At 35.1% G+C, this 25367-nt stretch overlaps 18 protein-coding genes across 18 annotated transcripts; 13 read left to right on the forward strand and 5 right to left on the reverse strand.

Annotated features, from left to right (window-relative positions):
- Window positions 1–346: 346 nt before the first annotated feature.
- Window positions 347–709, forward strand: VICG_01115 (uncharacterized protein; the record flags this gene model as incomplete). Its single annotated transcript, XM_007604499.1, has 1 exon — window positions 347–709. The coding sequence occupies one exon, from the start codon at window positions 347–349 to the stop codon at window positions 707–709; it is 363 nt and encodes a 120-aa protein (XP_007604561.1).
- A 547-nt stretch (window positions 710–1256) lies between these two features.
- VICG_01116 (uncharacterized protein) lies at window positions 1257–2828 on the forward strand (the record flags this gene model as incomplete). The annotated part of the gene is made up of 1 exon (XM_007604500.1): window positions 1257–2828. The coding sequence occupies one exon, from the start codon at window positions 1257–1259 to the stop codon at window positions 2826–2828; it is 1572 nt and encodes a 523-aa protein (XP_007604562.1).
- Window positions 2829–3010: 182 nt separating this feature from the next.
- On the forward strand, window positions 3011–4558 carry VICG_01117 (uncharacterized protein; the record flags this gene model as incomplete). The annotated part of the gene is made up of 1 exon (XM_007604501.1): window positions 3011–4558. The coding sequence occupies one exon, from the start codon at window positions 3011–3013 to the stop codon at window positions 4556–4558; it is 1548 nt and encodes a 515-aa protein (XP_007604563.1).
- A 254-nt stretch (window positions 4559–4812) lies between these two features.
- VICG_01118 (uncharacterized protein) lies at window positions 4813–6177 on the forward strand (the record flags this gene model as incomplete). Its single annotated transcript, XM_007604502.1, has 1 exon — window positions 4813–6177. The coding sequence occupies one exon, from the start codon at window positions 4813–4815 to the stop codon at window positions 6175–6177; it is 1365 nt and encodes a 454-aa protein (XP_007604564.1).
- Window positions 6178–6610: 433 nt separating this feature from the next.
- Window positions 6611–8596, forward strand: VICG_01119 (uncharacterized protein; the record flags this gene model as incomplete). The annotated part of the gene is made up of 1 exon (XM_007604503.1): window positions 6611–8596. The coding sequence occupies one exon, from the start codon at window positions 6611–6613 to the stop codon at window positions 8594–8596; it is 1986 nt and encodes a 661-aa protein (XP_007604565.1).
- A 73-nt stretch (window positions 8597–8669) lies between these two features.
- VICG_01120 (uncharacterized protein) lies at window positions 8670–9272 on the reverse strand (the record flags this gene model as incomplete). Its single annotated transcript, XM_007604504.1, has 1 exon — window positions 8670–9272. One exon carries the CDS (start codon window positions 9270–9272, stop codon window positions 8670–8672), a length of 603 nt encoding a protein of 200 aa, XP_007604566.1.
- Window positions 9273–9556: 284 nt separating this feature from the next.
- On the reverse strand, window positions 9557–9823 carry VICG_01121 (ribosomal protein L37a; the record flags this gene model as incomplete). Its single annotated transcript, XM_007604505.1, has 1 exon — window positions 9557–9823. One exon carries the CDS (start codon window positions 9821–9823, stop codon window positions 9557–9559), a length of 267 nt encoding a protein of 88 aa, XP_007604567.1.
- A 324-nt stretch (window positions 9824–10147) lies between these two features.
- VICG_01122 (uncharacterized protein) lies at window positions 10148–11266 on the forward strand (the record flags this gene model as incomplete). The annotated part of the gene is made up of 1 exon (XM_007604506.1): window positions 10148–11266. The coding sequence occupies one exon, from the start codon at window positions 10148–10150 to the stop codon at window positions 11264–11266; it is 1119 nt and encodes a 372-aa protein (XP_007604568.1).
- A 305-nt stretch (window positions 11267–11571) lies between these two features.
- Window positions 11572–12801, forward strand: VICG_01123 (uncharacterized protein; the record flags this gene model as incomplete). Its single annotated transcript, XM_007604507.1, has 1 exon — window positions 11572–12801. The coding sequence occupies one exon, from the start codon at window positions 11572–11574 to the stop codon at window positions 12799–12801; it is 1230 nt and encodes a 409-aa protein (XP_007604569.1).
- Window positions 12802–13186: 385 nt separating this feature from the next.
- Window positions 13187–13792, forward strand: VICG_01124 (uncharacterized protein; the record flags this gene model as incomplete). The annotated part of the gene is made up of 1 exon (XM_007604508.1): window positions 13187–13792. One exon carries the CDS (start codon window positions 13187–13189, stop codon window positions 13790–13792), a length of 606 nt encoding a protein of 201 aa, XP_007604570.1.
- A 125-nt stretch (window positions 13793–13917) lies between these two features.
- VICG_01125 (uncharacterized protein) lies at window positions 13918–14952 on the reverse strand (the record flags this gene model as incomplete). The annotated part of the gene is made up of 1 exon (XM_007604509.1): window positions 13918–14952. One exon carries the CDS (start codon window positions 14950–14952, stop codon window positions 13918–13920), a length of 1035 nt encoding a protein of 344 aa, XP_007604571.1.
- A 346-nt stretch (window positions 14953–15298) lies between these two features.
- On the forward strand, window positions 15299–17635 carry VICG_01126 (uncharacterized protein; the record flags this gene model as incomplete). Its single annotated transcript, XM_007604510.1, has 1 exon — window positions 15299–17635. The coding sequence occupies one exon, from the start codon at window positions 15299–15301 to the stop codon at window positions 17633–17635; it is 2337 nt and encodes a 778-aa protein (XP_007604572.1).
- A 155-nt stretch (window positions 17636–17790) lies between these two features.
- On the forward strand, window positions 17791–19944 carry VICG_01127 (uncharacterized protein; the record flags this gene model as incomplete). Its single annotated transcript, XM_007604511.1, has 1 exon — window positions 17791–19944. One exon carries the CDS (start codon window positions 17791–17793, stop codon window positions 19942–19944), a length of 2154 nt encoding a protein of 717 aa, XP_007604573.1.
- A 79-nt stretch (window positions 19945–20023) lies between these two features.
- Window positions 20024–20413, forward strand: VICG_01128 (uncharacterized protein; the record flags this gene model as incomplete). The annotated part of the gene is made up of 1 exon (XM_007604512.1): window positions 20024–20413. The coding sequence occupies one exon, from the start codon at window positions 20024–20026 to the stop codon at window positions 20411–20413; it is 390 nt and encodes a 129-aa protein (XP_007604574.1).
- A 343-nt stretch (window positions 20414–20756) lies between these two features.
- Window positions 20757–21140, forward strand: VICG_01129 (uncharacterized protein; the record flags this gene model as incomplete). The annotated part of the gene is made up of 1 exon (XM_007604513.1): window positions 20757–21140. One exon carries the CDS (start codon window positions 20757–20759, stop codon window positions 21138–21140), a length of 384 nt encoding a protein of 127 aa, XP_007604575.1.
- Window positions 21141–21746: 606 nt separating this feature from the next.
- On the reverse strand, window positions 21747–22847 carry VICG_01130 (AGC/PKA protein kinase; the record flags this gene model as incomplete). The annotated part of the gene is made up of 1 exon (XM_007604514.1): window positions 21747–22847. One exon carries the CDS (start codon window positions 22845–22847, stop codon window positions 21747–21749), a length of 1101 nt encoding a protein of 366 aa, XP_007604576.1.
- A 407-nt stretch (window positions 22848–23254) lies between these two features.
- On the forward strand, window positions 23255–23530 carry VICG_01131 (uncharacterized protein; the record flags this gene model as incomplete). Its single annotated transcript, XM_007604515.1, has 1 exon — window positions 23255–23530. One exon carries the CDS (start codon window positions 23255–23257, stop codon window positions 23528–23530), a length of 276 nt encoding a protein of 91 aa, XP_007604577.1.
- Window positions 23531–23635: 105 nt separating this feature from the next.
- VICG_01132 (uncharacterized protein) lies at window positions 23636–24445 on the reverse strand (the record flags this gene model as incomplete). Its single annotated transcript, XM_007604516.1, has 1 exon — window positions 23636–24445. The coding sequence occupies one exon, from the start codon at window positions 24443–24445 to the stop codon at window positions 23636–23638; it is 810 nt and encodes a 269-aa protein (XP_007604578.1).
- Between the last annotated feature and the right edge of the window lie 922 nt (window positions 24446–25367).

The raw sequence follows: 25367 nt of genomic DNA on the forward strand, positions 1-25367 counted from the left end.
GGTCTAATTATCCGCAATTTTAGATTGCCATGTAATAGGTGATCCTTCGATTCACAAACAACTATTAACTTGAAAGCTTCTAAGGTTGTAGCTAAATGTTAAAAAATAAAAAGGTGACCGTTGCTTAAGCCTTTACTTACTAACTTTATAAGATATATAAATAAACAAAACTTAGCTATTTGTATTATACAGAATACACTTTTATCTTAGAATCACCAGTTTTATATAGAATGAAATTTACTGCGCAATCCCTATAGCTATTTCATATTGTCTTCCCTAATCTTTGCTTTGAAAATGAGAATACTTACTATATGCATCTTTCAAAAAATATCAGAAATTTTCACCCATGAACGAGTATGAATCAAAACTTGGTGTATTTGCACCAGATGGCAGATTAATTCAAGTAGAGTATGCACAAAATGCATCCAACCAAGGTGGAACAATTGTATTACAAGCACTTGAAAGCAAAATTGTTATATGCTATGAAATAAGAAATACAAACCCATTGATAATACCTATGTCTAAAATTCATACTATCGATCAGGACAGGAATATATACATGATCTTTAGTGGATTCAAAGCAGATTCATTAATAATCGCCGATAAAGCTATCGATATTGTTTGTAATTATAAATATTCCACATCTGAAGATATTTCACTGCCAAGGCTTGCAAGAGACATAGCCAAGTACAACAAACTTTTACGGTAAATCAAAAACTAAGACCTTTTGGACTTAGATCAGTTTTGTTTGGATTTGAAAAAGAAGTACCAAAAATATTTGTGATTGAGACAGATGGCAATTTTTCTGAATATTCAAGATGTGCACTTGGATTTAAGAATGAAGTATGCAATGAGTTTTTGACTACATCAAATAATGAAAATAGTGCATTTAGGACACTATCAGAAGTGGTACAGATGAATTATATTAAAGTTGACGGGTATATACTTGATCAAAATGGACTCATAAAGCTTTCGAAGCAACAAATCAAGGAGTTTATGGAATAAATTTCAAGCTGAATGTTTCTAATATTTTGGCAATATTACCAAGTATTGTTAGACAAAGCTGGACATAAGATGTAATTTTATGATATTTGCACAATAGTCAATTGTAACATAAAATTTTAAGCATTAGTTTATTTTATTGCCTTTAAAAGTAAATATTTACATAGTTTTTAATATGCTATTGTTTACGTTTCTAAAACTCATTAGAGAGATTCTGAAACAATTTTTTATTTTGATTTACACAACACAATCAAATGAAATTCTTACTGTGCATTATCATCGCAAAATCATTTGTCATAGCGCCATATGAGATTAATGACTCATCTAAGAGTCAAGAGAGACTTACAAATGCCAATGAAATGGTTTTTAGCACAACAGGAACGCCACTGGATTTTACCATAAAAAACATTTACACAAAACATGGAAAAAGAGTTGGAAAGGCATTGTATACGGAAAGTGGACGTTTTCTAAGTCTTGATGGAGATGAAATACATATGACTCAACTCGTGCCTACCGAGGATAACGGTACTACCATTGATGAAAGAATAGATATAGGATTAAGTGATAATGATTTTGACGCTCTAAATACTTCAGTAGATCTCTTAGAGCTTCATAACAAAATTTTTAATATTAGCAAACTGGGAAAATGTCTAGTAAGAAATTCGAATAAAAATCTGTCAGTTGGTTCATGCAAATCAAATCAAGCAAAATTTATATTAATTGAATCTGATAAAGATAGAAAGAAAAATGAAAAAACAATAAAATCAAAAGAAGAAGAAAAAGGTGGTAAAGATACAAGCACAAAAACAGATACTAATTCAAAGCCAACAAACACAGGAACGCCTGCAAATACGACTTTTATTGTTTTAAATGGCAAAAATACATCCGAACTCGACAGTATTCAATCGTTGATTTTAGGAAATAAAGCTCTACCATTACAAGTGAGAAGAGAACATACAGATTCCAAGCAAAGACATAAGAATTCGAAAAGAAGAAAACCACACAGCTCACCTGATGAAGAAAGTACAGATTTAAAAAAAGAAAAGGTGGAATCGCGCAGCATGTCTGATGAGGAATATTCCCCGCAACTATCAGAAGATAATGAAGTGTCAGACCCCGATGATAATAAATATAGAAGACGAAAAACAAGCAAAAAACCACAGTCAAGAAACATGGGTATAAATAAAAACTTACAAACGAATGAAAATAATGTCAAATCACATCCACAACCTATAATTTTAGTTCCAGTGAATCAAACTCAACCGTCAGCTATTCAACCTTCACCCAATAGTCAAATCATGCCGTCATCAGAAGGTATCATACAAAATCCATCATTCTATTCTCAGCCTTCAATGAGCCCAATACCAAATCAACCAACAATCAATCATACTCCTTCATATCCCCCGCAAACTGGTAGTGACTACAAAAAAGATCTTAACAATCTCAACAGTTATACAAGTCCTGCACCATCATATACATCTCCCTCACAAACCAGCTCATTCGCACAGCAATTGCCATCTGCATCTCCACAACAGATAGGTAACAATCAGCAATATTCTAATTCTAATACACTACCTAACCAATATATTCAACAACTGTCTAGCTTTTTAGCTAATGGAATTCCAGTTATTCTTGGAAACAACCAATCTACACAAAGTCCTGGCACTCACAACACCATTCCAAGTTCTATTCCTCAAACTGTACCTAACACTACAACACCTGGGGATACACAAATGCCTAAGCAACCAGATTACTCACAAAGCTTACCAATAGACATAAAAGGATTACAGCAGCAGTTGATGAATGTTTTAGGAATGGGGTCATAACAAGTACAATAATCACTTACAACTCTAAGCATATACTTTTGCTTTAGATTAAGTATTCAAAATAAATTAAACTCTTTTTAACAAGATATTAATTTGTACATTAATATTAAAAACAAGATACATTTTGCACAATGCTTTACTTGAATATTGTTTACTAGTGTTTCACTGTGTTATATCAAATCATGAATGCAATAAAAACAATGAAATGCATGTGTCTTATATTCATTCTATTCCTCTTTATATCCAATTGCATATACCTGACAGACATAAATGGCAATTTTATAAGCTTTGATCAAGAAAGGAATATATTATACGCCACTAAATCCAACTCAAGCCCACTTTCATTTCATTTTGTAAGAAAAAAAGACCCAAGCCATATAAATATTAGAAAGTGGATTTTATGGATAGACAAAGACAAAACACTTACGCTTGGAAGAGACAATGATAAAGTTATTTTAAAAAAAATTAGTAAAAATGAAAGCCCAGATTTATTTGAAATAATGAAATCAACAAATAACAAAGCAACCATAAAGTTTAGAAATAAAGATAAATGCATAGTATCACAAAATGGCTTGATAATAAAAATGGGTAGCTGCAAACACAGTAATAGTCAATTTTACAAAGTTAAGGAAATAGAACAACCTGATAAAGGAAAAGATACAGACCAAGGAAAAGTTAAATACATAGAGGAGGTTCTCATGGAATTTGGAAATGAAATTGCTAGGGCTTTGCCAGAGCTTGTTGAAGAGGAAGTAACCATACAGAATAATACTTTGAAAAATAACTTGATAAATACAAACGAAACAGAAAAACCTTTAAAGGCTGAGAATGAAAAGAAAAAGCTTAAAAAAGAACTACACCCTCAAAAATCACAATCAGATAATGCAGAACCTGGAAATAAAGACATAGAATATGTTAAAATTAGCAAAACGGAGGCACAGAAACTGTTAGAAATTGTAAACAGTCTTGCTCAGTTAGAACAGCAAAAAAGGACAGTACCAAATCCACAAATAAGTGCTCAACCATCCAACAGTGATCTTTCAACATTCCCACGGGTGGATTCTAAAAACGACAAAACTTCGCCACTCAGCCCAATGGGAAACATTGCAACGCATCCTACACTTACGAATCCAACCAATGGGTCTTCAAATTATTCTTCGATGCCAAGCAATCTTTTCAAAGCACAAAATGGTTTACAGCCATCCAATATTACAAATAATATGGGAAGTCCGTGGATGCATGATAACACTGGCATACACCCCTCTCAACCCAACCCAAACATGACACAGTTTCCATATCCACCAGCAGGCCAACCAATTCCACATTATGCAAGTACAAATCCACCCACAGAATACTACACAAAGAACATAAATAAAGAACGTATGAACTTGGATATAATACAGTTACTAATAGACAGTAAAGACCCCACACTTAGAAAGCTAGGATTGCAACTTGCGATCGATAGCTTAACGAAATCTGATTCAGGCACAGCATCACTAAATTCTGAATTGGCAACAAAGATCCTTTTACTGCTAAAATCAAATGAAAATAACAAAGAGAACGAGGAAAAGTCAAAAAAGGATACTGAAGTGGCTCTTTTAGAATATAGACTTGGCCAATTAGAGACTAATCGCCAAATACAACAAAATGACAAAATAAATGAAGCCAAAAAGAATAAAAAGGCAAGAAAAAAAGAGTGGAGGTGGTGGTTTGTTTGGCAGTCTTTCTAAACTTACACCACAAGGAATGGCGGCAGATGCTGCAATGAAGGCATTAGGCGGAGACTGAAAAGCCATTAAACATTGATAAAAATTAATTAAAAGTACTATTTATATATTTTAGCTGATAAAATTCCAGCAATATTAGTCTATATTTATTAAAAACCAGTGTAATATTAAAAAAACAGTTATATAGTTTGTTTTTCTATGTAAACTTGAAACATGCAATAATGTTTCATCAAATAAAAATAAAACCAAAATAACAAATGAAAGCAACGATGTTTATCCATCTAGCAATGGCATTGTGCTTAGTGGAAGTAGTGATACAGAAATATTCAAGAACTGGAAACGTTAAATATTTAAATCACGAGCTTAAATTTGTAAAAGGTGATCTAAACAATAAATCAATCTATTGGAGTTTAGATAGTAACCGTAAGAATGTTTATAGAATAAGGTTTGGAAGACACTACTTGGATGTATCTAGAAAAGGCGCAACATTAATTAAAAAGGATGGGGGAGAAGCCCTTGAAAAGTTCAGTGAAGAACAAAGATTAACCGAAATTAAAAACTATTTGGATAAACAAAATACCGAAAACGAGCAGAAGACTAAACCCACAGATGAACAAGGAAGTGAAGAGCGAGAAGGTAACACTACAATGGATTCTGACGTGAAGACTGGAACATCGACATCAAAACATGAAAATTCCGGGGCCAGTGGCACAGCATCAAAAATAGTACGTGATCCTATAATCGAAAAAAGTTCTAGACTGACAGATGGTTTTATTGATTCACTAACCCCAGAATTCCTAAGCCATTTGACAGAAAATGAAACGTATGAAATAAGCACAGCATTTGATAAGAACCAAACATCAACACTTAAGGAAAACAATGAGGATGATGATAAAAAAGAGATAGAAACAAACAAAAAACCAAAGATAGAAGTGATAAAATCATCAAAAAACGTGAAAGAGTCAAATTTAGTTGATAAGAAAGAGTCAACCAAAACTGAAACAGCACAAAACACTAGCGGGAACCAATCAACGGGAGGAAGAACACGAAGAAATGGATTTGTTTTCGAATTGTTTCCAGTCTTTATGCATACACTTGATAAAAAAATTTTAATATTAGTTGGTGAAAAATGTTTAACACAAAGCTTAAAATTTGAAAAATGCAATTTCGATGATTATTGGAATCTTAGCGATGAGTTTTACTGGAACATTTTTAAAGTTGAGAACGTCAACTTCCTTGATGGTCTAAAAAAGATGATAGATGATAAAGCTAAAAACAATGATGATGTAAAACGCAATCAATTTGCAAAAACAGAAAATTGTCCAAATCCTTGTCCAGAAGGCGATTGCCAGAGCGGTGACGAAGATGGTGATGAGTCAAAAAGTATAATGCATCCTGCTGATCAACCAATAAATCCTCAGTTTAATCCTAAGGCTGGGTCGTTAATGCCAGCTATGGCTCATCCACCAATGGCTAATCCTATGATGGCATCAGGTAATATAGGAATGCGACAGTTGCCAGCTCAGCCCATCAATACACAGAATGTAGCACCTGCCAGTAACCAAATAACTTTGACTAAAGAGCTGATGGACAAATTACTTGAGGCTGCTAGGGAGAGGTAGTAAAAATATACAATAAACAAATATACTTTTTCATAGATGAATAAAATTTTATTTAATTAGTGTTGATTTTTTAAATTTCTATCATCAAGTGTTCATTTGTGTATTTATTACGCCTTTACATTATCAATCTGTCATATTTTAAGATTAAAATTTACGTAACAACAGCACATAGCCTAATTGATCAAAAATTACATAATAATCAGAAATTATACTAAAATACGGTATTTAACCGTTAAATATAAGTTTACAAGTATTATTTATAATATTAATATTTTTATAACAGTATTATTCAAAATTTGATGCTTCAAACCGTTTCGAACCTTTTATAAAGTAACCACAAATTTAAATTGGCAATAAATTATCAGAAACGGTATGTTTCAAAATGAAACATGTTTGAAAATAATATTTAAAAAGAAATCTCATTTTATGTGAAATGCTTTTTATGCTTTTTACAAGCCTGGCGTTTACATTGAATCGTGAAAAAGACAGCTACGATTTCTTTATTTATACATCAGAATCAGGCAACCGAAAAGGTGTAGAACTAAAAAATGGTGAATATGGTATTGGCAATGATCCAACAATGTTCAAGCTTGTCTATGAAGATAGCCAGTTTTANATTAAGCCAACAAAGGATGAAAATTCATATCTTACACTCAAAGGCCATGGGCTGGTACTAACTGAGCAAAAGAAGCCTTGGACAATAGCAAGGAATCGAAACATTTCAGATAGTACGGGAAACAACCATTATCAACTTAAATCAGGTGATATTTGTTTATCTAAACGTGGAAGTATCTTGAGTGGTGTTAACTGTGCTATTACGGATGAAAACCAGTTGTTCTTCTTCGTAGCTCCTGCGAATGGCGAGAACGAGCGAAATCTCAAAAAAGTACTCGAGAAAGTGGTTGAGGTCAATTTAATAAAAGATAGTAAAATGAAAAAAGCAAAAGTAGATGATGGCAAGGAGAACATTGATGTCGTTCATGTTTTTCTTAAGCAGGCTGTTAAGACAGAAACAAAGACAATTATTCAGCAGGCAGCACCTGATAAACATGAAATTAAAAAAGATCTTAACCGTTCTGCCATTACCCCTCGTGTATCACGCAGAAGTATAAAGCATGGAAGCAGAAGATTACGCCCTAAATTAGCTCCACGTCGTAGGAAAACCAGACCTGCCAAAAATAAGAATAAAAAGACAAGATCTGGCACAAAGAAACCAACCATCAAAGCTGATGCTAAATTGGAAATTCCATCAGAAATAGTTGAAGAAAAGATAAATGAAATGGAAGAAGATGATAAACAAGAACTTGATGCATCCGAGTTCGATTCAGATGATGGTATATATGACAGTCAAGATGCAAGAGAAGATTATAACGAAGACGAGTATGAGGATGGTAAAGATACTTATGAAGGAGAGGAAGATGAGAACAATTACGATTACCAAGAACCAATTGATGCCAATGATAAAACGAGATATGACAGAGGGTCAAATAAGAAGTCTAAATATGATCGCAGGGCAGGCCAGAAGTATTCAGAGGAACCATACTTGGACGAACGACCAAGATCAAGAAAGGATTATCGATCTAGGGAAAGAGACTATCCGTATGATAAAGAATATCGATCTAAGAGAAGCTCTAAACAAAGAGATTATGAAAACGATAGATCAAATGCCCGTGATCTATCATCTCCTGCCAATATCGGCGATTCTTTATCAGATGCAAAAAATTTTAAGCTTTTAAAAGACTTTGATTATAAAGACACTTCTGGAAGAGGTAATAATGATGAAATTAATGATTACATGGATCGCTTGAAAAATCTTACATCCTCGGAATCTCAACAACCAATGTATGATCAGAGACGTCCATCCGATAAGCAATCGAGAAGAGATACTATGTATGATAGTCCCAATATTCAACAAAAAGGAAATATGTACGATCAGCAAAAAAACGATAAGTTTGATCAACTAAAAGATGATAGATACAATCGAGATGGGTCTTCCAACATGCAATCAAGAGGTAATAGATATAACCAGGACATCCCATATGACAACATGCAAACAGAAAATGGACGTAGTACTAGGCCTCCTACAGATGAAGAAAGAGAGCGACTAAGAAGAAGGGGTTTGGAAGTAGTAGAGAAAGTCATAGTTCAAGGTAAAGTTGATGGTGTGTCAGGGGATAACTTGAAGAATTTGAATGTCCAAGGACAGCAACAAAAGAACGCCAAATTTGCCTCATCAACTGTTTATGAAACTATTGCTAAGCGTAACTTGCAGAATCAGGAATTTATGAACTCTTCTAATATGAACCCATCTGTCCAGCCTCCAAGTGGTATTCCACCGGCCTATAACAATCAGCCACAAAATCCTTATGCACGACCGGGCATTAATCAAGGTCCAATGAATCCACCGTTATACAAATAATGAGTGATTAAATCATTAAGTTAATAAGTTTAATAATATAACGTAAATTAAATGACAGATGGACATTAAAACTTTATTTGATAATCTCATTGAGGGATTTTTCATCAATCATGTCAATCATTCTTTTCAGGTTTTCTTCATTTTTATCTTCTAGAGTTGTATTAAGTCCAAGATAGCCTCTTACCTGATCTTCTGTAAAGGCACCCCACAGTTGTGACTCAGTATTGTTGCATTCATTGAATTTAGCAATGATTGCGTCTTTATTGTAACTTTCAACAGCATCTAAACACTCCATTCCACTGACAATCTGGAATGTTCTTGGATATTTTGTTCCAGCCTTAATAATATAAATATTTGGATCATGACTGTTGTTGGTAAATGGCTTATACTTGATTGTGTCAAAATGTCGAAATGATCTTAAACCGTCCAACGTTTTAAAAACAACACCACCACTCCACGCTTCCTGTAGAGTGAAAATTTGACTGTTCAACATATCTTTGCTTAAAATTTTGATTTCGAGCATCTTATACTCCTTATGAATCAGGTCGGCCTTTGAGATCGTCAGTACCTTACTGGGATAGGCCTGGTTGGCTAGTGCAACTCGAATGTCTTTGAGGCGTAGGGGAAGAAAACCGAAAATTAAAGTGAAATACAAAATTAACATTGTGTTTTTCATTTCTGTTTCGTTTAAGTGTTTTCAATGTTTTATCTGTCAGTTGCAGGGATGCTTGCAAATATTAAAGACTGCCTAATATTTATGAAACAAATAGACCAGAGTTACAAAATTCAACACTAAACAAGACTAAAATGCCTCAGTCTCGCACTAAGACTGAAAAAAGCAATCATTGAGGACATTTACTGTGAAGATTTCCATTTTTTATTGTAAATAAATGTGCATAGAAACACACTTTTAAATGCTAAATGAAGACACAAAATAGCATGCTCAGCAAAACCAACCATTTATTTTTCTAAAGTCTTAATGAGTGCATTAAACGTTTGTCCTGCCACACTTACTGGACTGTAAGCAGCACCTGCAAATTTCTGCTTGCAGCTTCTGCACTTCCAAATACCAACACAAGTTCTTTTAACACCAAGCTTTCCACATGACTGACAAACATACTTACGGTGCTGTGATTCCTCTATAGTCTTCATTCTCTTTCTTAGTGTTGCACCATACCTTGCACCGTATTTTCCTGTTATTCCAAGCTTTTTTGTTCCTCTCGACATTCTTGGGAAGGGAAAAATTTTAGATGAAAAATTTTGTAGAAAAGCCAGGAATATGGCAGAGATCACACAAAACAAACTCTTCCAAGCATAAATATAAGGCTATATAACAAATTCAGCCTCAGTCAATGAGCAATTATTGTATTTATAAAGTGCAAATACATTATTAAAATTAGGAACTGACAATCTACAACAATTTATGAGTTTCTATCAATTAGCTATTGCCTATTTTACTTTTGTACAGAACACTCTTTTGAAAACTAATTTATTTTTATGCTTGAAACTTGTTTCAAGCATAAAAATAAATTAATTAATCAGTAAACAGGCATGATGTTATTAATTATGTTTTTAGTATTTGTATTGACTCAGTGTAAATCAAGTGCTGGATTTTTATACTCACCTATTACTAACTCATTTATTTGTAACTCAAATGAACTGAGTAAGACTGGATCAATACCTCTGAGGTTTGTCATTAGTGTTCCTGATACACACAACAAAAGACGGAGTGGGAAGTTTGAGCTAAACTTTGATGTGCTGAACATTAGCGGAAGACCAGGCAACGGAAATAAAATCAGCATCAATCGGAGGGGTGAGGTCAAACTGTACAAAGGCGATCGATGTGAAGCAGCTTATGGCATGCATTTGAAAACCGAGATATGCAAAAGAACGCCTAGGCAAATTTTTATTTGGGTGCCAGAACAGCACTTTTCAGAGTTTGTTAATGTAGTTGTAAATAAGGCAGAGAAGCTAGGCAAGAAGGATGAACAGCAAAAGGATCCATACTCAGAATTAAAAGACTCAATAGACGATATTAAGAAATTGGTTAGATCAAAGAGAAGGCTGTCAAGAACAGTGTCAGATGATTGTAAAAGTCCATTAAAGGAGCTGTGTGAGAAAAATGGTAAAAAAGGCAAGTTTACCGATCGGATGGTAGACACCTATTTATGGGCTTACTGTACAAGCAGACCAACACCTAAGGAGTGCGACAGCATTATGATGAGGGATAGAATAGACAAGAATGTGTGTCTTGAGGAAAACACAGGTATAGGACAGCATGGCGTAGCTAAAGATTCAAGAATATCACTCGGATCATCTGGAATAGTAGATCAGATCTCTTCAATGTTAAAAAAGCGAGGTATTGAAGCACACTCACATCAACCTTCAAAAACTAGGCAGAGAATGAGAGGAGAAGACTCATCGGACATGAGCATGGGCCATTGTGAATGCAAGTTCGAATGTGTAAGAAATCCAAAGAATGGAAGGTGCTTTTATACATACACAAAGGATGGTAAATTAAAACCAATAATGAAAAGTGAAAACTGCTGTGAAAAAAACAAAGCCCGTTTGTGTGACTATGATAATATAATAGAAAAATACCTATGCGAATTGACTGCAAAGAACGATCATGTTAGTAAGTTTCTTGATGATAATTTTGTATGCGACTAATATAAATACCCAGTAAATAGACAAGCTCAATGACACAATATCAAAGCTAGTTTTATCAACACTAACTAGCATAGAACATAAAATTTTAATAAAATTTAAGCTTATTTTGAGATAATATTAAATTGTATGGTAATTACAGTGTGTCAAATATTGACAGATTAAAATTGCAATATTTCACCCATTTTTATTTTAAGTACTAACTGCTAATAGCATGTGCTGTGATTGTATCTTTAAGTTAGCTTGCTGTCTTTAAAACACTACTTTGTTGCTTCACCTATTATAAAAATTGTCTCTTCCACCCTCAAATGGAAATGCTCACTCTAGAAAATTTAGTTCTCAGTAAGAAACAAGCCACAGTAAAAATCGGAGAAGACTCAGTGTCGATCAAAGTAGGAGAACAAAGCATAGATCTTTCGATAGGCAATATTAAGAACTTTGAACTTTTTAGAGGGATTAGAGCATTTTGCATAAGAATATGCTATTCTCCATCAGAAACACAGGCGAATATATTCTATGATCTTCACAATGTGCATGAAAGCTACCTAGTCAAGCTAAGAACTGCGATCTCCTCCATCTTTGGGTCTACTCTTCCTGTCCAAGATCTTGAGACACTTCATACAACACAGGGCAATCTGGTCTACACCAACGATCTGATATCACTCCAGTCAGACAAGCAGGTATTTAGTATTCCAAAAAGCTCAATTAAGAAAGTAATAGAGTTGGACAACGACATTCAACTTGACTTGGGTGACATTGAAATAGTATTTAATACAACCAGTAATATCACACACTTTATAACTGACAAACAGTCAGAAGAAATATGCATTATTACAGGCATAAACTGCATTAATCCACGTTCAAAATCTACTTTTGTGTTCTTTGATGACTATTTTGTTCTGAAAGGGTCATCATACGATCATACAATTTCATTTTCTGACATTTCTGAGATATTCTTTTTGAAAAACGACTCTTCATTTTACTTGGTTTTGAAGCTTGAAAACAGCATTGTCCAAGGCCAAACCAGATACGAGTCGCTTGTGTTCCTTCTAACGGACAAAGAGTTAGAAGTGGTAGCCAACGATCCTAGATTAAAGAACCATTATTTCGGAAGACAGTACGATGTATTACTAGAAATAATTGAAGGCCTTTTGAAGATTAAGGCACAGGAGAGTGAGCTGTTTTTCAAATGCACCTCAAAAGTATTTGACGGTCATCTTTACCTGCTAAGTGAATCACTGCTGTTTTTACCAAAATCCATCTGCATTCCGATCGAAGAGATTTCTCATGTTGAGTTTTCTAGAATCAACCTGAGTGTAGTACAAGCGAAAACGTTTGATATGACAGTTCATGCATCAAAAGTGTATAATTTTAGCGGTATCCAAAAAGATGCATTCAATCAAATTGAACTGTACTTTAATGAGAAGAATATTAAAATGGTGTCTGAAGTGATTGAAGATAGCTATTCTGGAGAGTCGGAAAGAAGTGAAGATGAATACTCATCAAATATTAGCGACATTGTGGAATCAGATGAATAAAGGAATGATATTTAATCAATATTAATATGCACTACTGTCAATGTCATATTTCTGATAGATGTCTGTTACTGTGATAGTAGTTTTTAATATAATATTATTGATAGAATCACATCCCTATTTTATTTAATTAAACAATCAATCATCCCTGTAATCTTCTAAATTATGCCAGTTTAATACTAAGCAATTGTAAATTGCCTTGAATCACGTACAAACCAGTCTTTTTAGTGTTTGTACATTGTCAATCAATTTAGCAGTACAAAAATAATAGAAAAGTTTAGCAAGCCATTCTTTTGTTATTTCTGAAACACATAGTTTTGTTGGTAAACGCTGCAACAAACTTTGTTTCACACGTTATTTTTAATAATCAAATAAAACATTGGACAAAATGAACACACTTCTGGTTCTAATTGCCATTGCAGCAGGTGAGTATATAAGGGTATTGACTCAGAAAAACAGTTACATGGGTGTCAGTTCAGACAGCAAAAAGGTATTTGTAGTTGACAAGACAAAGGCCACCAAGTTCGTAAGGGAAAAGGCACCAGAAAGAAACGACAAAGTGAAAATAACATTTGAAAATGGGACCAACCAGCTTTTTGAGTCAAATGACAAACACCTTAAATACAAACCATCCGCGGGTACGTCCTTTGAAGTTCTTTTTATGAAAAAGAACGATGGAAGTGGATTTGCATTAAAAGGCAGCAAAGGCTGTGTCAAAGTCAAAAATAATGAATTTAAGCTTGGAGACTGCTCCGACAGCGAAGTTGCCTTGCTTGCGTTTGTCGACAATACGAGCGGTGAAAAACTTGACGAGATAATAAGGTTTGATAAAAATAAGAGAAGGACCACATCCACTGAATTCTCACCAGCAGAACTCAAATGGACAAATCTAACACCAAGTGATATTGATAAGCTTATATTACCGTTTGACAGGAGTACATGTGATAAGAAGTGTCCAACCACTGGGGAAAGAGTGTTTGTCAAGCTTAACTAATTCTGAATGATTAAATATTATTTAAATACCAGTATTTGAGTCTAATTTACTGTAGTTTTAATAAAATAAATGTGGCTAATATTGAAAGGTTGATATTAACCATAATCCAGTGTGATGACAGCAGTTTATTGATTACATAAATCCTCATTCTTCCTATTCGACTTATTACACTCTTTGACTATACTTAAAAACCTTCTCTGTGCTTCCTTGATGTTTCTATTGTTTCCACTCCACACTTCGAGAACGCATCCTGTAAGTGCTCTACAAAAACTAAAGCTAAGCACAAGACCTTTGTACGTGTTGTATTTATGTATTAGGGATAGTATTTCGAAGGACTCTTCAGTGGAATGGCCCCCACTGAGGAATAAAACCCCACCCAAAGCCCATGGAACACTCTCAGCAATAACCGATACATTTATAGCACCAACGTCCATTGGTTGTTGCACGTGTGTGTATCTGCTGCCCTCAGTTATAAAACTACACTTCAGCAGTATGCCAGGCAGAAACAGGTTCATTTTATTAGCCCATAAAAACAGCGTACTGTATATCTTTTTTGCCACTGTTGCCATGCCGTCTATGGAATAGCATCCCTCAATGCTGATTTCGGGTTCCAATATTGGAACTTTTCCATGCTTTTGGGCAATTATGGCGTATTTACATAGTACAATACAGTTTTGTTCAATGCATGAGTCGCTAGGCCTATGCTCTGAGATTTTGAAAAGGGACCGCCATTTACAAAATGAAGCAACCTTGAATTTATCTTCTCTAATCCTGTTCTCTAAATCCTCGATTCCCACACTGATCTTCTCATTACTCCCAAAGTCCATGAGACCTTTGTCCATCTTTACACCCACCTCAATATTTCTACTTGTAAGGTGCTGAACAAGCGAAACCCCCTCACTATTACACTGTCCAAAAGTTTCTTCGTTGAGAATCACTCCGCCAATGTACTTTTCCAGTTCAGGGGTGCTGAAAATACAGTCTCTGAATTTGATTCTATTTTCTTCTGTGTTTGCTATACCGTGTGATGTGAATTTAGGCTCAAGAGTGCTAGATTTTTCGTCTGCAGCGAGTATGCCCTTATCGTTTTCCAACATTTTTTTTACTTTCATGGCAAGATGGAATTTTTCTTCATCACTGATTCTCAAGGTTTTTTGCATTTAAGGAGTATTTTTGGGACCATTTACACAGAATATTTAAAGATTATTATCAAATAAAGTATCCAATAAATTTAACAACCAATAACTGTCATTTTTATTGACAGAGCCAATATTGATTTGGTCAAATGTCTAAGTTGATGTGGTTTGCATAGTAGAATACTTTAAAGCTATTTTTGGTTGCAAATCGCATTGGAATTCCTAAAGAATAAAGCACAAACAGCTTGCTAATAAACAGTGCTTGATTAAGTAATACACAGGATTTGATCTCAAAGACTCTTTCTTTGGCTTTTATCATAATAGAAACAAGGTTTTTCTTTTTGTTTGTTAATTTGGGTTAATACATCCCATGCTATCAAGAGCAGAAATACTACGAAATTCAAGTAGGGCTACTCTTCCATCACCCCCTGCAAGGAGTCTTGAAGAAGAGTTTTCATTCTGGCAAAGTTTTTCAAGGTTTATGACCATTCTCATTCCCGATTGTGTGCTTCGTAGAATAGGGAAAATGGATAACCCAGCAAGAATTCAGGCATGGAGAGAAAAAGTAACATTATGCATTCTAATATTCTTTACTTGCATGCTTTTGGGGTTTATTACATATGGAATAAACCTTTTTGTTTGCAAAGGATCAAATATAATAATTTATGGGAAAATCAAACCGTCAATAATGAAAACAGATTACATATTAGCCAACGGCGGGATATTTGAAGCCGATCAGTACTATGGAAATGAAATACAGAACCACTTATTTGCAAGAAACATTGATGCCTGCAAACAAGCATTCGGTGGACAGCTGCTAGATGGGGATTTCGAAGAAAAAGATTTTATTAGAGTGTATGATCTACACTTTGACTGGGCAGATGTAGAAAAGAAGAAGTTCATTGTAATAGACAATAAAGTCTATGATCCCACATACTGTACCGAACCTTACTTTGATGAGTTTATCAAAAAATATGCTGGGGGCAGAGCTAATACTAAGGGACTAGATAAGACCTGTTTAGATTGTTTTAAATATACCTTTCTGGCTGGTAAAATTTCAACAAGAACTGCAGGATGTATCTTTGGAGATGTACTGCTATGGCTGTCTACTGTTGTAATATTTTCTTTAATTTTTGTGAGATTTTTCCTTGCAATGTTCTATGCATGGTACATGAGGACGAAGCCAGTATCAATCAGAGGCACTACGCCCTGTATTCTTCAGGTTACATGCTACAGTGAGGGGATGGATGGATTGAAATCTACCCTCGATTCATTAACACTACTTGAATATGATCCTGATTATAAACTTATTATTGTGGTTGCTGATGGTGATATTAAAGGAGCTGGTAACGAGCTGAGTACACCACAGATCCTTCTAAACATGTGTCAGGTTGATAATCCTGAGCCCAAAGCATATATCTCACTGGCGCCTGGCCATAGAAGATTTAACCAGGCCAAGGTACATACTGGATATTATGAAAAGGATGGAAAGAGGGCCAGAATTATGATAATAAACAAGGTGGGAAATCCAAATGAAATATCAAAGAAGGGAAATAGAGGAAAAAGAGACTCACAGGTAATTTTGATGTCGTTTTTCTCAAAGATCTTGTATGGAGACAGAATGAGTGAGCTTGATTTTGAAATTTATCGTAAAATGTCAATGATGTTTCCAAGATTCAAGCCAGAGGACTTTGAAATTCTCCTGATGGTAGATGCGGACACAATCGTCCATGGGGATGCATTAGTAAAAATAGTCTCTGCATTTGAAAAAGATCCTAAAATTATGGGACTATGCGGTGAAACACAGATTCTCAATAAAAATGAAAGCTGGGTCACAAGAATACAGGTATTTGAATATTACATTAGCCATCACCTGACTAAAAACTTTGAGAGTGTCTTTGGGGGTGTAACATGTCTTCCTGGCTGTTTCTGTACATACAGAATAAAGATTGTTACAGATGAAATGGGCCAGATAAAGAACCACACAGATAAAAAGACAAGACCTGATGAAAAATGGGAATGTGTGCCACTGCTAGCAAATCCACTGATTGTAAATGCATATTCAGTCTATGAAGCGAAGACCCTGCACGAACAGAATCTTTTGCACCTTGGCGAAGATAGATACCTCACAACATTGTTAATGAAGAATTTCTACAAAAGAAAATTGATTTTTGTACCATCCGCCAAATGCTCGACTTACGTCCCTGCCGACTATAAAACTCTTAGATCACAGAGGAGAAGGTGGATAAACTCAACGATCCACAACATGTTTGAACTTGTTTGTGTAGACAAACTGTGTGGCACGTTCTGTTTTTCAATGCAGTTCGCAATAGGCTTTGAACTCTTTGGTACATTAACACTACCTGCTGCAATAGTATTTACAGGTGTTCTTCTTGTATCAGCATTTATAACCGAGCCAGCCTGGATTCCACTAATAATGCTAGTAGCTCTGCTTGGTCTTCCAGCCGTTCTGATCATGCTTACGACATTTGAAATTCAGTACTGGTTCTGGCTTATCATTTATATCTTTGCACTTCCAATATGGAATTTTTTCTTACCCGTATATGCCTTTTGGAGGTTTGACGATATTTCATGGGGCGATACTAGAAAGGTTAATGAAAAGGGTGGCAAAGACGAGGTTGGGCTGTTTGACTCATCTTCCGTCAAGCTCAAGCACTTGGAAGAGTTTATGGCTGAAAATAAATAAATCAAAGTTAAACTAATACTTTAGCAGAAAACATGCTTATGCGACTTTTAAATGAATATGCTAAATGGCGGTTTAACTGAAAAGCCAATAGCTAGGTCTTTTTGTCATATTATCTTTTCTGTTCTTTTCCATCATGGCCCTTTCATTTAGAAACTATGGTGAGCGAGAACTCTGCTGAACTAAATGCAGTAATTCAAAGTGCAATGAACAAGCTAAAGGAGACCAACGATTTAGAGGCTGTTCGTGTTGAACTACCAACAGACATTTTGTACTGGCAGTCTCTTTTAGAGTTTATTGAAAATCCTGCAACTTCAGCACGTGTCTTCAAATGCAGATTCTACAGAACTATCTCGGAAGTCAAGCCTGCTGAAAGTGCACTAAAAGAATTGGGTATAGATGATAGTTTAGTCTCTACAGAAGGAGATTTAGTTACTGTTATAGTTTTGTGGATCGAAAATCTGCTTTTAAATCCATTTGGGATTTTTAAAATACTCAGTGAAAGACAATTTAATTTCCTAACTGATTTTTTAATATCCTTCGTCGTGGAATGTACCAAATCTACTGTAATTGGACACAATGTTAGGAAGAATGAAATCAATCTAAAATGGGCAGTGAAGAAGCACATTCTACGATGCCTTGCGCTTCTTGCAAAATCAACACTGAACACATCTGATTCACCAATGCATAAGACTAGGGAAGTCTACACTGTAAACACCGATCATACTTCATATGCTGTCTTTGGCCATCCTGTTTCTGCTGTTTCTTTCTACTGCTTCCTAAAGCATCTATCCATAGTGTATGGAGAATTACTTCAAACCAATCCAACCAGTGATCTTATTTTAAACTTTGAAGACGATGAATCCTTAGTTGTCAAAAGATACAAAATAAAGATACTCAGCAATATTTCGAACGAGAGGAATGTACTCGATAGTCTTAGAGTGCTGTTGACGATGATAAACCATGAAAGCTCAAGGCTAGGATGGACTCTGTGCAAGGCTATTCATAGAATGAGCAGATCAATAGATAGAAAGTCTTTAGTTTGTGATCTAATAGAATCACTGGGGCAAAGAATATTCTCTAATGAGCAGTGCTGGATAAACGTGCTTACTATTATTTCTTTTATTGTTCTTGAGATGGGCAATGACGTTGAAGAGCCTCTGTTTGATGATTTTAATTTTGTAAATATTGCACTGTCTTATGATAATGAATTTGTACAGAAAAGCTCAAGCCTGAGAGAGTCGGCATTGTTTTTTGTGTGGTCCGTGGTTAGGTCCACTGCTTGCATAGCATTAGAACAGTATAATCTTGATAGTGTTATTTCTCGAGTAGTTTTCATGTCCCTATTTGACCGCGAGTTTATTTGCAGACGCGCAGCTGCAAATGTACTTCAAGAAATTTTAGGAAGAATGGCGGTAAATGAGAACAGTCTAAGCAAATATCCACTGCTGTTGGAGCCAGAGACCTTGTTTACGATTAACGGTAGTTCAGTAAAACGAAGACCTGAGTGCCTTAAAAGTTTTTCACAAATCAAACACAAGACACCCTTTGAGCCATTTGTCTTCAATTCCTTGTACTCTTTTGATAAAGAAACAAGAGAGATGTCTGCTTCAGCAGTTGCAGCATACTTCGATCCTTTCAAGGTTCCTATAAAATACAAAACTGTTTCTGAAGTTGATGGGACTCATTTACTAATCAATGAATGCATTCATAATTCTAATAGTGGCACAGAGCATAAATGTAGCAATGGAAGAAACGACCAAGAAACAACACTCTGCCTGTCAAATATTATTGACAACTTTGGATCTTTCATTAATTCATTTTCCCTCACAAATTTGACTTATAAAATTAGAAACATGGACTTGGCTATTGAGTCGTACTTAAAAATAGCCAAGTACTTTGATTTGTCAGTATTTTTTACAAACTTCATTTTTTTAGTCAACAGGAATTTTAGTCCAGTTTCAATGCAAGGATCCAGCCAGGTACTTTTTGAAAATCCAGAATTTTCAAGGAGGCTCTTTGCTTTAATCAATAAAAACAGCACTTCAGTCCTTGTAAATTCAAACAATCGTCTATTTAAGGCAGAAGTCTTGAGAAAATACACAGAAAACCTTGAAAAGCGCATATTGATACAGCATTCCATTGAAGCCATTACATTAATGAAGCATTTCCCACTTTACGACCATCCATTAATTAGCCTTATAAAAGACTATTTGTCTGACTACTCTGTTGATTTTAACGGGGATATTGGATATTTTAATAGAAGAGCGTCCTTTTTGTATTTTCTAGAGCACTATCCGAAATACGATTGATCTGCCAACTACCGATAGGAATTTCGCAGCTTCATCTGAAAATACACCTTTCAAAGAAGAATCGCGAGAACTGCAGACCATGTTTGAAAGATGTGTGATACGATTTATGGCTGATAAATCCAAGAAGCTAAGGGACGAAGTGCTCTGCTTACTGGTAAAACACCAGTTTCCAGGATTTTCAGGAGACTTCCCCCAGCTTCTAATCTCTGATGCGATGAAGACTGGTGGAGCGTTCATAATTCTGTACGTTGAGGAGTTTAAAAGGTTCTTTGAAGTTCATTCTGGACTATTTGGAAAAAATGGGCAGGAAGAATCCTACTTCAAAGCTTTATTTTATGCATTTTCTAACTTTGACGACTTTTGGATTGGCATTTCCAATACAGTTAGTGTGGCTGATTTAGGCCTTAAAAATACTTTAAAAGCTGCGATAGAAACGAACTATCCTGAAAAGCTAAGTCTGCTTAGATAGCCAAACGCTTAGCTGGATGAACAAATTGTTATTTTTAGCACTACTTATATCAGGCCTATTACTTTTGAGAACAAGGAAATGCAAGGCAGGTAGATCCCATTTAAAAGAAAAAACGCCACGTTATTGGTAAGTCTGCTAAGTAGGTGAACCTAATTAAAAAGAGGACAATTTGTTCAAAATAGATGCCTGCCAACTAGCATGGTTATCGTTTTAGCTGATAAATTCAAAAAGTATAATGTTTGTTATTATAAGGCAATAGCAAAGCATTGGACTGGTGCTGTTTTTGTATTGCGTCATTTTCTATTTTACAAAATTTTTCTGTAAAAATTTTCACCCACCATACATGAGTGACTTAGCAAACGCATGCAGAGCAATAAACAACGCTGCTAGAGCCAAGAAAAGACAGGTGTTCATCAAATTTATAAGCAATGAAACCAAGCATTTCTTAATTGAAATGAAAAAGCACGGATACATCTCGTCTCTTTCTTTTGTTCAAAGCTTAAACAAAGAGAAGGCCCTCGTTGGTCTTAATGGACGTTTGACAAAGTGTGGAGCCATATGCCCAAGGTTTATGTATGCTGCAAATCAGGTTTTGGAGACAGCAAATCGCCTTAAACCAGCTAGACAGTTTGGACATGTGCTTTTCAATACACACAGGGGGTATCTTGATCAAAACGAGGCAGTACAAGCAAGAATAGGAGGTGCCATTATAGGATTTTTCTATTAAAGCTTTTGACGATAGTTGTGACTATTTTACTTGTCTGTTGGTCTATTCTGTTTAATATGCATTCTATAGCCACCTTAAAATATTTCCATTGCCTTGAACTTCAATTTCTTTAAGGAAGTCGTTGTTTTGACATAATTACTGGGGCAACCGCCAGCTCACCTATACATTGGAATCCTCATACAGGCCGTGAGCTTGTATGATTTCTGACATGTTAGTAGCTTAGTCTACCATCCATAAAGAAGGATACTCAAGTGTACCAACCAAAACACTTTTAAATTTTCTATTATCGACGGCAATATAAGTACTTTCGTATTGCCAAGCTTTCATGATGGCTCTGATTGGTTTAGTAACGTAAGCTTCGGAAAAGTATAGATAAACATAAACAAACGGAGCCACAACGTAGGATTTTTAAACACAGGAACATAAAGCATGACATCGCAACAACTCTTTCGCAGACAAAGCGCATAGAAGCTGCTTTCTTATCATTCTTACATCCGCTTTTTGTTTTAAGCATAATTTTCTTGTGGACAAGGCTCAGATTTGAAATACATACATTACAGTTGAGAGCCTGGCCATTAACGAAGATTCCGTGCTTGTTGTAATATTTTATTTTTTAATGCTATTTTTAGTAACAGGCTTGCAGACAGTGATTTTTTGTCTGTCAACCCTGAAAAGTCTTTTGTAACTGTGTATTGGTCTATATTCTATTTTTCTTCTCTGGTCAGCAGTTAATCCTGCAGAGCTCTGAAATTGATACAAATGCGGTAGAAAGGGGGGCTCACACCTCAAATTTTCTACATCCTCCCAGTTAACATCTTCAAAATACGGATGACTCATTATTTCCTCTATTCCCTTGCATCCAAGTCTACTTTCTCTATCTTTAATTAGCAGCTTAGTTAGCAAGTCCTGTATTGGCCCCGAAACATCATCTGGAAATGCTACTGGCTCCGATAAAATTCTTTTGTAGATCACATCTGTCTGTGTGCTGTAGTATGGTGGTGCTCCACAGACCATTTCGTATATTAGACATCCAAATGACCAGTAATCTGTCTCCTTTGTGTCTCCATTTCCTAAAAGCTTTTCAGGCGCCATATACTCGGGAGTTCCGCATAAAAGAAATACATTTGTATTTACTTTTGTTGCAAACCCAAAATCTGCAAGTTTGATGTGCCCATCACCACTTACAAGTATATTTTCAGGTTTTAAATCTCTGTAAATTATGTCCTTGTTGTGTATGAACTTAAGTGCCATGAGCACTTCACAGCTGAAAAAAAGAACAGCTTCCGGTGGGAATCTTCCATACTTTTTCATGTAATAAAAGAGCTCTCCGCCTATTACATACTCCATGATAAGAAACATGTTGGTTTCAGTTTCAATTAGCTTTTTGTATTTCACAACAAAGGGGCTACTGCTCACTTCTGCCAGGATATTCGCTTCGCTCTGGATGTTGTCTAGCTGTCTATTTTCTTTAAGAAGCTCCTTGTCCATTCGTTTAATCGCATAGTACTTGTTACTTCCGATAAGCTTTGCAAGAAATACTTTGCCAAATGTGCCGGTTCCTATAATCTTCAAAAAGTCAAAATCTCTCAGCGTTAGCATACTGTTCTGGGGTGAGATTTTTCTTGTAAAAAATTTACCTTTCCAAAAAGAGTATAAATGGCAGAGCACAAACATAATACTAGTAGAAAGATTATAGATAGAGGGCATGTATTGGGTTGCATAACTGTGCATGAAAAGAGTAAAATCATATTACAGTGACAGGCACTTGTCAATCCTTATCCATCTCAGAAGTTAACAATTAACTGTTATATTGACCTTAAGTATGGTAATAATATCCATATTACAGTAAGCAAAATTTTGGATTTAACATACCATCGACGGACCAAGTCATAATAATTCTGTCTTCTTCACATTCTGTTATTTAAATTATGGGGAATGGCAGATTTTGATGATTGCCAACTAACGATTTGTTGTAAAAATTTAATTTAAAAATTTTATTTTCCTCGCATTTAGCCACCACCTATAACTCTATTTGGAGAGCGTTATATTTAGTAAAGACCAGGCATCTTATAACAGAAGATCAGGTTCTAGATCTTACTGAGATTTACAAGGTATTGCCTGAAAAGACATCGGAAAATGATATCAATGATGACATTATCAATGATGATGTCCCTGAAGAGTTTCTTGATCCACTCACTTTTACAATAATGGAAAACCCAGTGCTGATGCTGACGTCGAAGATAACCATTGACAGATCGACATTTAATCAGATAATGCTTAATGATCGAATAGATCCCTTCAGTCGGCTGCCGTTAGACGAGAGTCAAATTGTGGACAATGCTGAGTTGAGGGAGAAAATAGAAGATTTTAAGAAAAAAGGAACTAGTTAGGAGTAAAGTTTGTATTTTATGTAACAGTTTTGTCTTTTATTTACACAATACCCATTTACTGTGCATTAAAAATGTAAATAATAAACATGCTCTAATATATTTTAGTCATACAATACCATGCTTAGGAACAGCTTCGGATTTTTTAACGGTCTTGCGCATGCACGTGTACCCACTTTTAACAAAGAGTGTTCGAATTACAACTTCAACAAATAAAAAAAGAACCATATTTGGGCCAACAATCCAATGAATAAACCCGCAAAGCCAGCTGTTGATAAACCAAGCAAAGAAGCCATAAACAGTACCATACATCATGTAGTACATTATATATAGAAGAAAACGTTTGTTTATAAAGGCACAAATACCTCTTCCATACCCCAGCACTGTGAATAGCGTGATTAAGAACCATAATGTACCATAGCTTGCTCCAGAATACATTAAGGGAGCATATTCACTCAATGAATAATTTTTTTGCCAAAAGCAAATAATGATAACACAATTTGATGCAATCATTAATACGTTAAGACAAGCGACAAGCCAAGTTGCACCTCTGGTAAACCGACTGCCAATTGGTGCAATGCAGGTAGCTCGCTGTCTTTTAAGCACAATAAGCGTGAAAACTAGTTGGAGAATGGCAACTGCTGTTAGGGCAAAATGGATGTACTTACACACTTTGATTAATGTGCCAATGCTATCGTCGACGAGTTTTCCAAAGATCTCATCAGGATTTTTATCAGAAAATTCTTCCAGATATGTCATGATGGATTCCTTAAGAGGCAATGCCTCGGGCTTTACATCCCTTTTATAATTAGAGTGATTAGTCCAAAAATCTACGCCTAACTCGTCTCTGATTGGTTGATCATAAGTGATATTTGGACTTGAAGTGGTCGTTATACTATTCTTTGAGTCTGGGATCATTTTTCTAGGTCAAAAATTTTTAGATTTGATAAAATTTTTAGATCAGATCAATCAAATAAAAATTTTATTTGACAGCATTCAATTACTATACACTTAAAAGAAGGCAAATTGAATGAGCTAACACACCAATTTACATATCAAAGAGGGCTCCAGTGCCATATACAGCAAAAAATCTTTGAATGTAGAACTTGCAGTGTTTATTTCATCCGCTCTGATCTTTTGCAAATACAATCTTACGTGTTTTCATAAATGATGTCAAAATAGTTGATATGATTGTAACTGCAAATATGATTGACAGTTGCATATATTTTATTAATTAAATTAATTTATTCAACCTCTTTAGTTAAATCCTGCATTTCCTGTTCCTGTGATGTCTTTATATCTGAAGAAGTTTGCGATTTTCTGGTTCTCCACTAGGTAAATGCCATTTGTAATGTTAGTAGTATTTTCATTTTTCATCCCAACTTCATTCATACACAAAATTGATGATCAAAAATTCACTACCTTTTGCTTTTTTATATTTCAAGACGGCTGGAAATTAGCATTTACAAATTGATAGAAGACGTGAAGGAGTACATCAGAACAGCTTTAACAGTGATACACTAAACGAATGCTCCGATCGCTAAACAATTCCGAGGCTGGGTTGTGAGCTATTAAAGAAGAACACTGATAATGCAGAAATTAAGCTGTAATATCGTAATATATGTATTTTCTATACACATACACTAGACAAATACTTTTAGTTATTAATAGTACAGCACTCTTTAATACCAAATTACCAATTATTTGTAATAAGAATATTTCAATTTTATGCATATAAGCCATAGATAACTTTGAAACATGTTTATTGAGCTTCATTTCCGACTGCCTGTTGCAGTTCATATGAATTCAGTTTTCTATTTTCCCTCTCACGACTGAATAG

The sequence above is a fragment of the Vittaforma corneae genome (assembly GCF_000231115.1).
Source record: "Vittaforma corneae ATCC 50505 unplaced genomic scaffold supercont1.9, whole genome shotgun sequence".
NCBI classification, from domain to species: Eukaryota; Fungi; Microsporidia; family Nosematidae; genus Vittaforma; species Vittaforma corneae.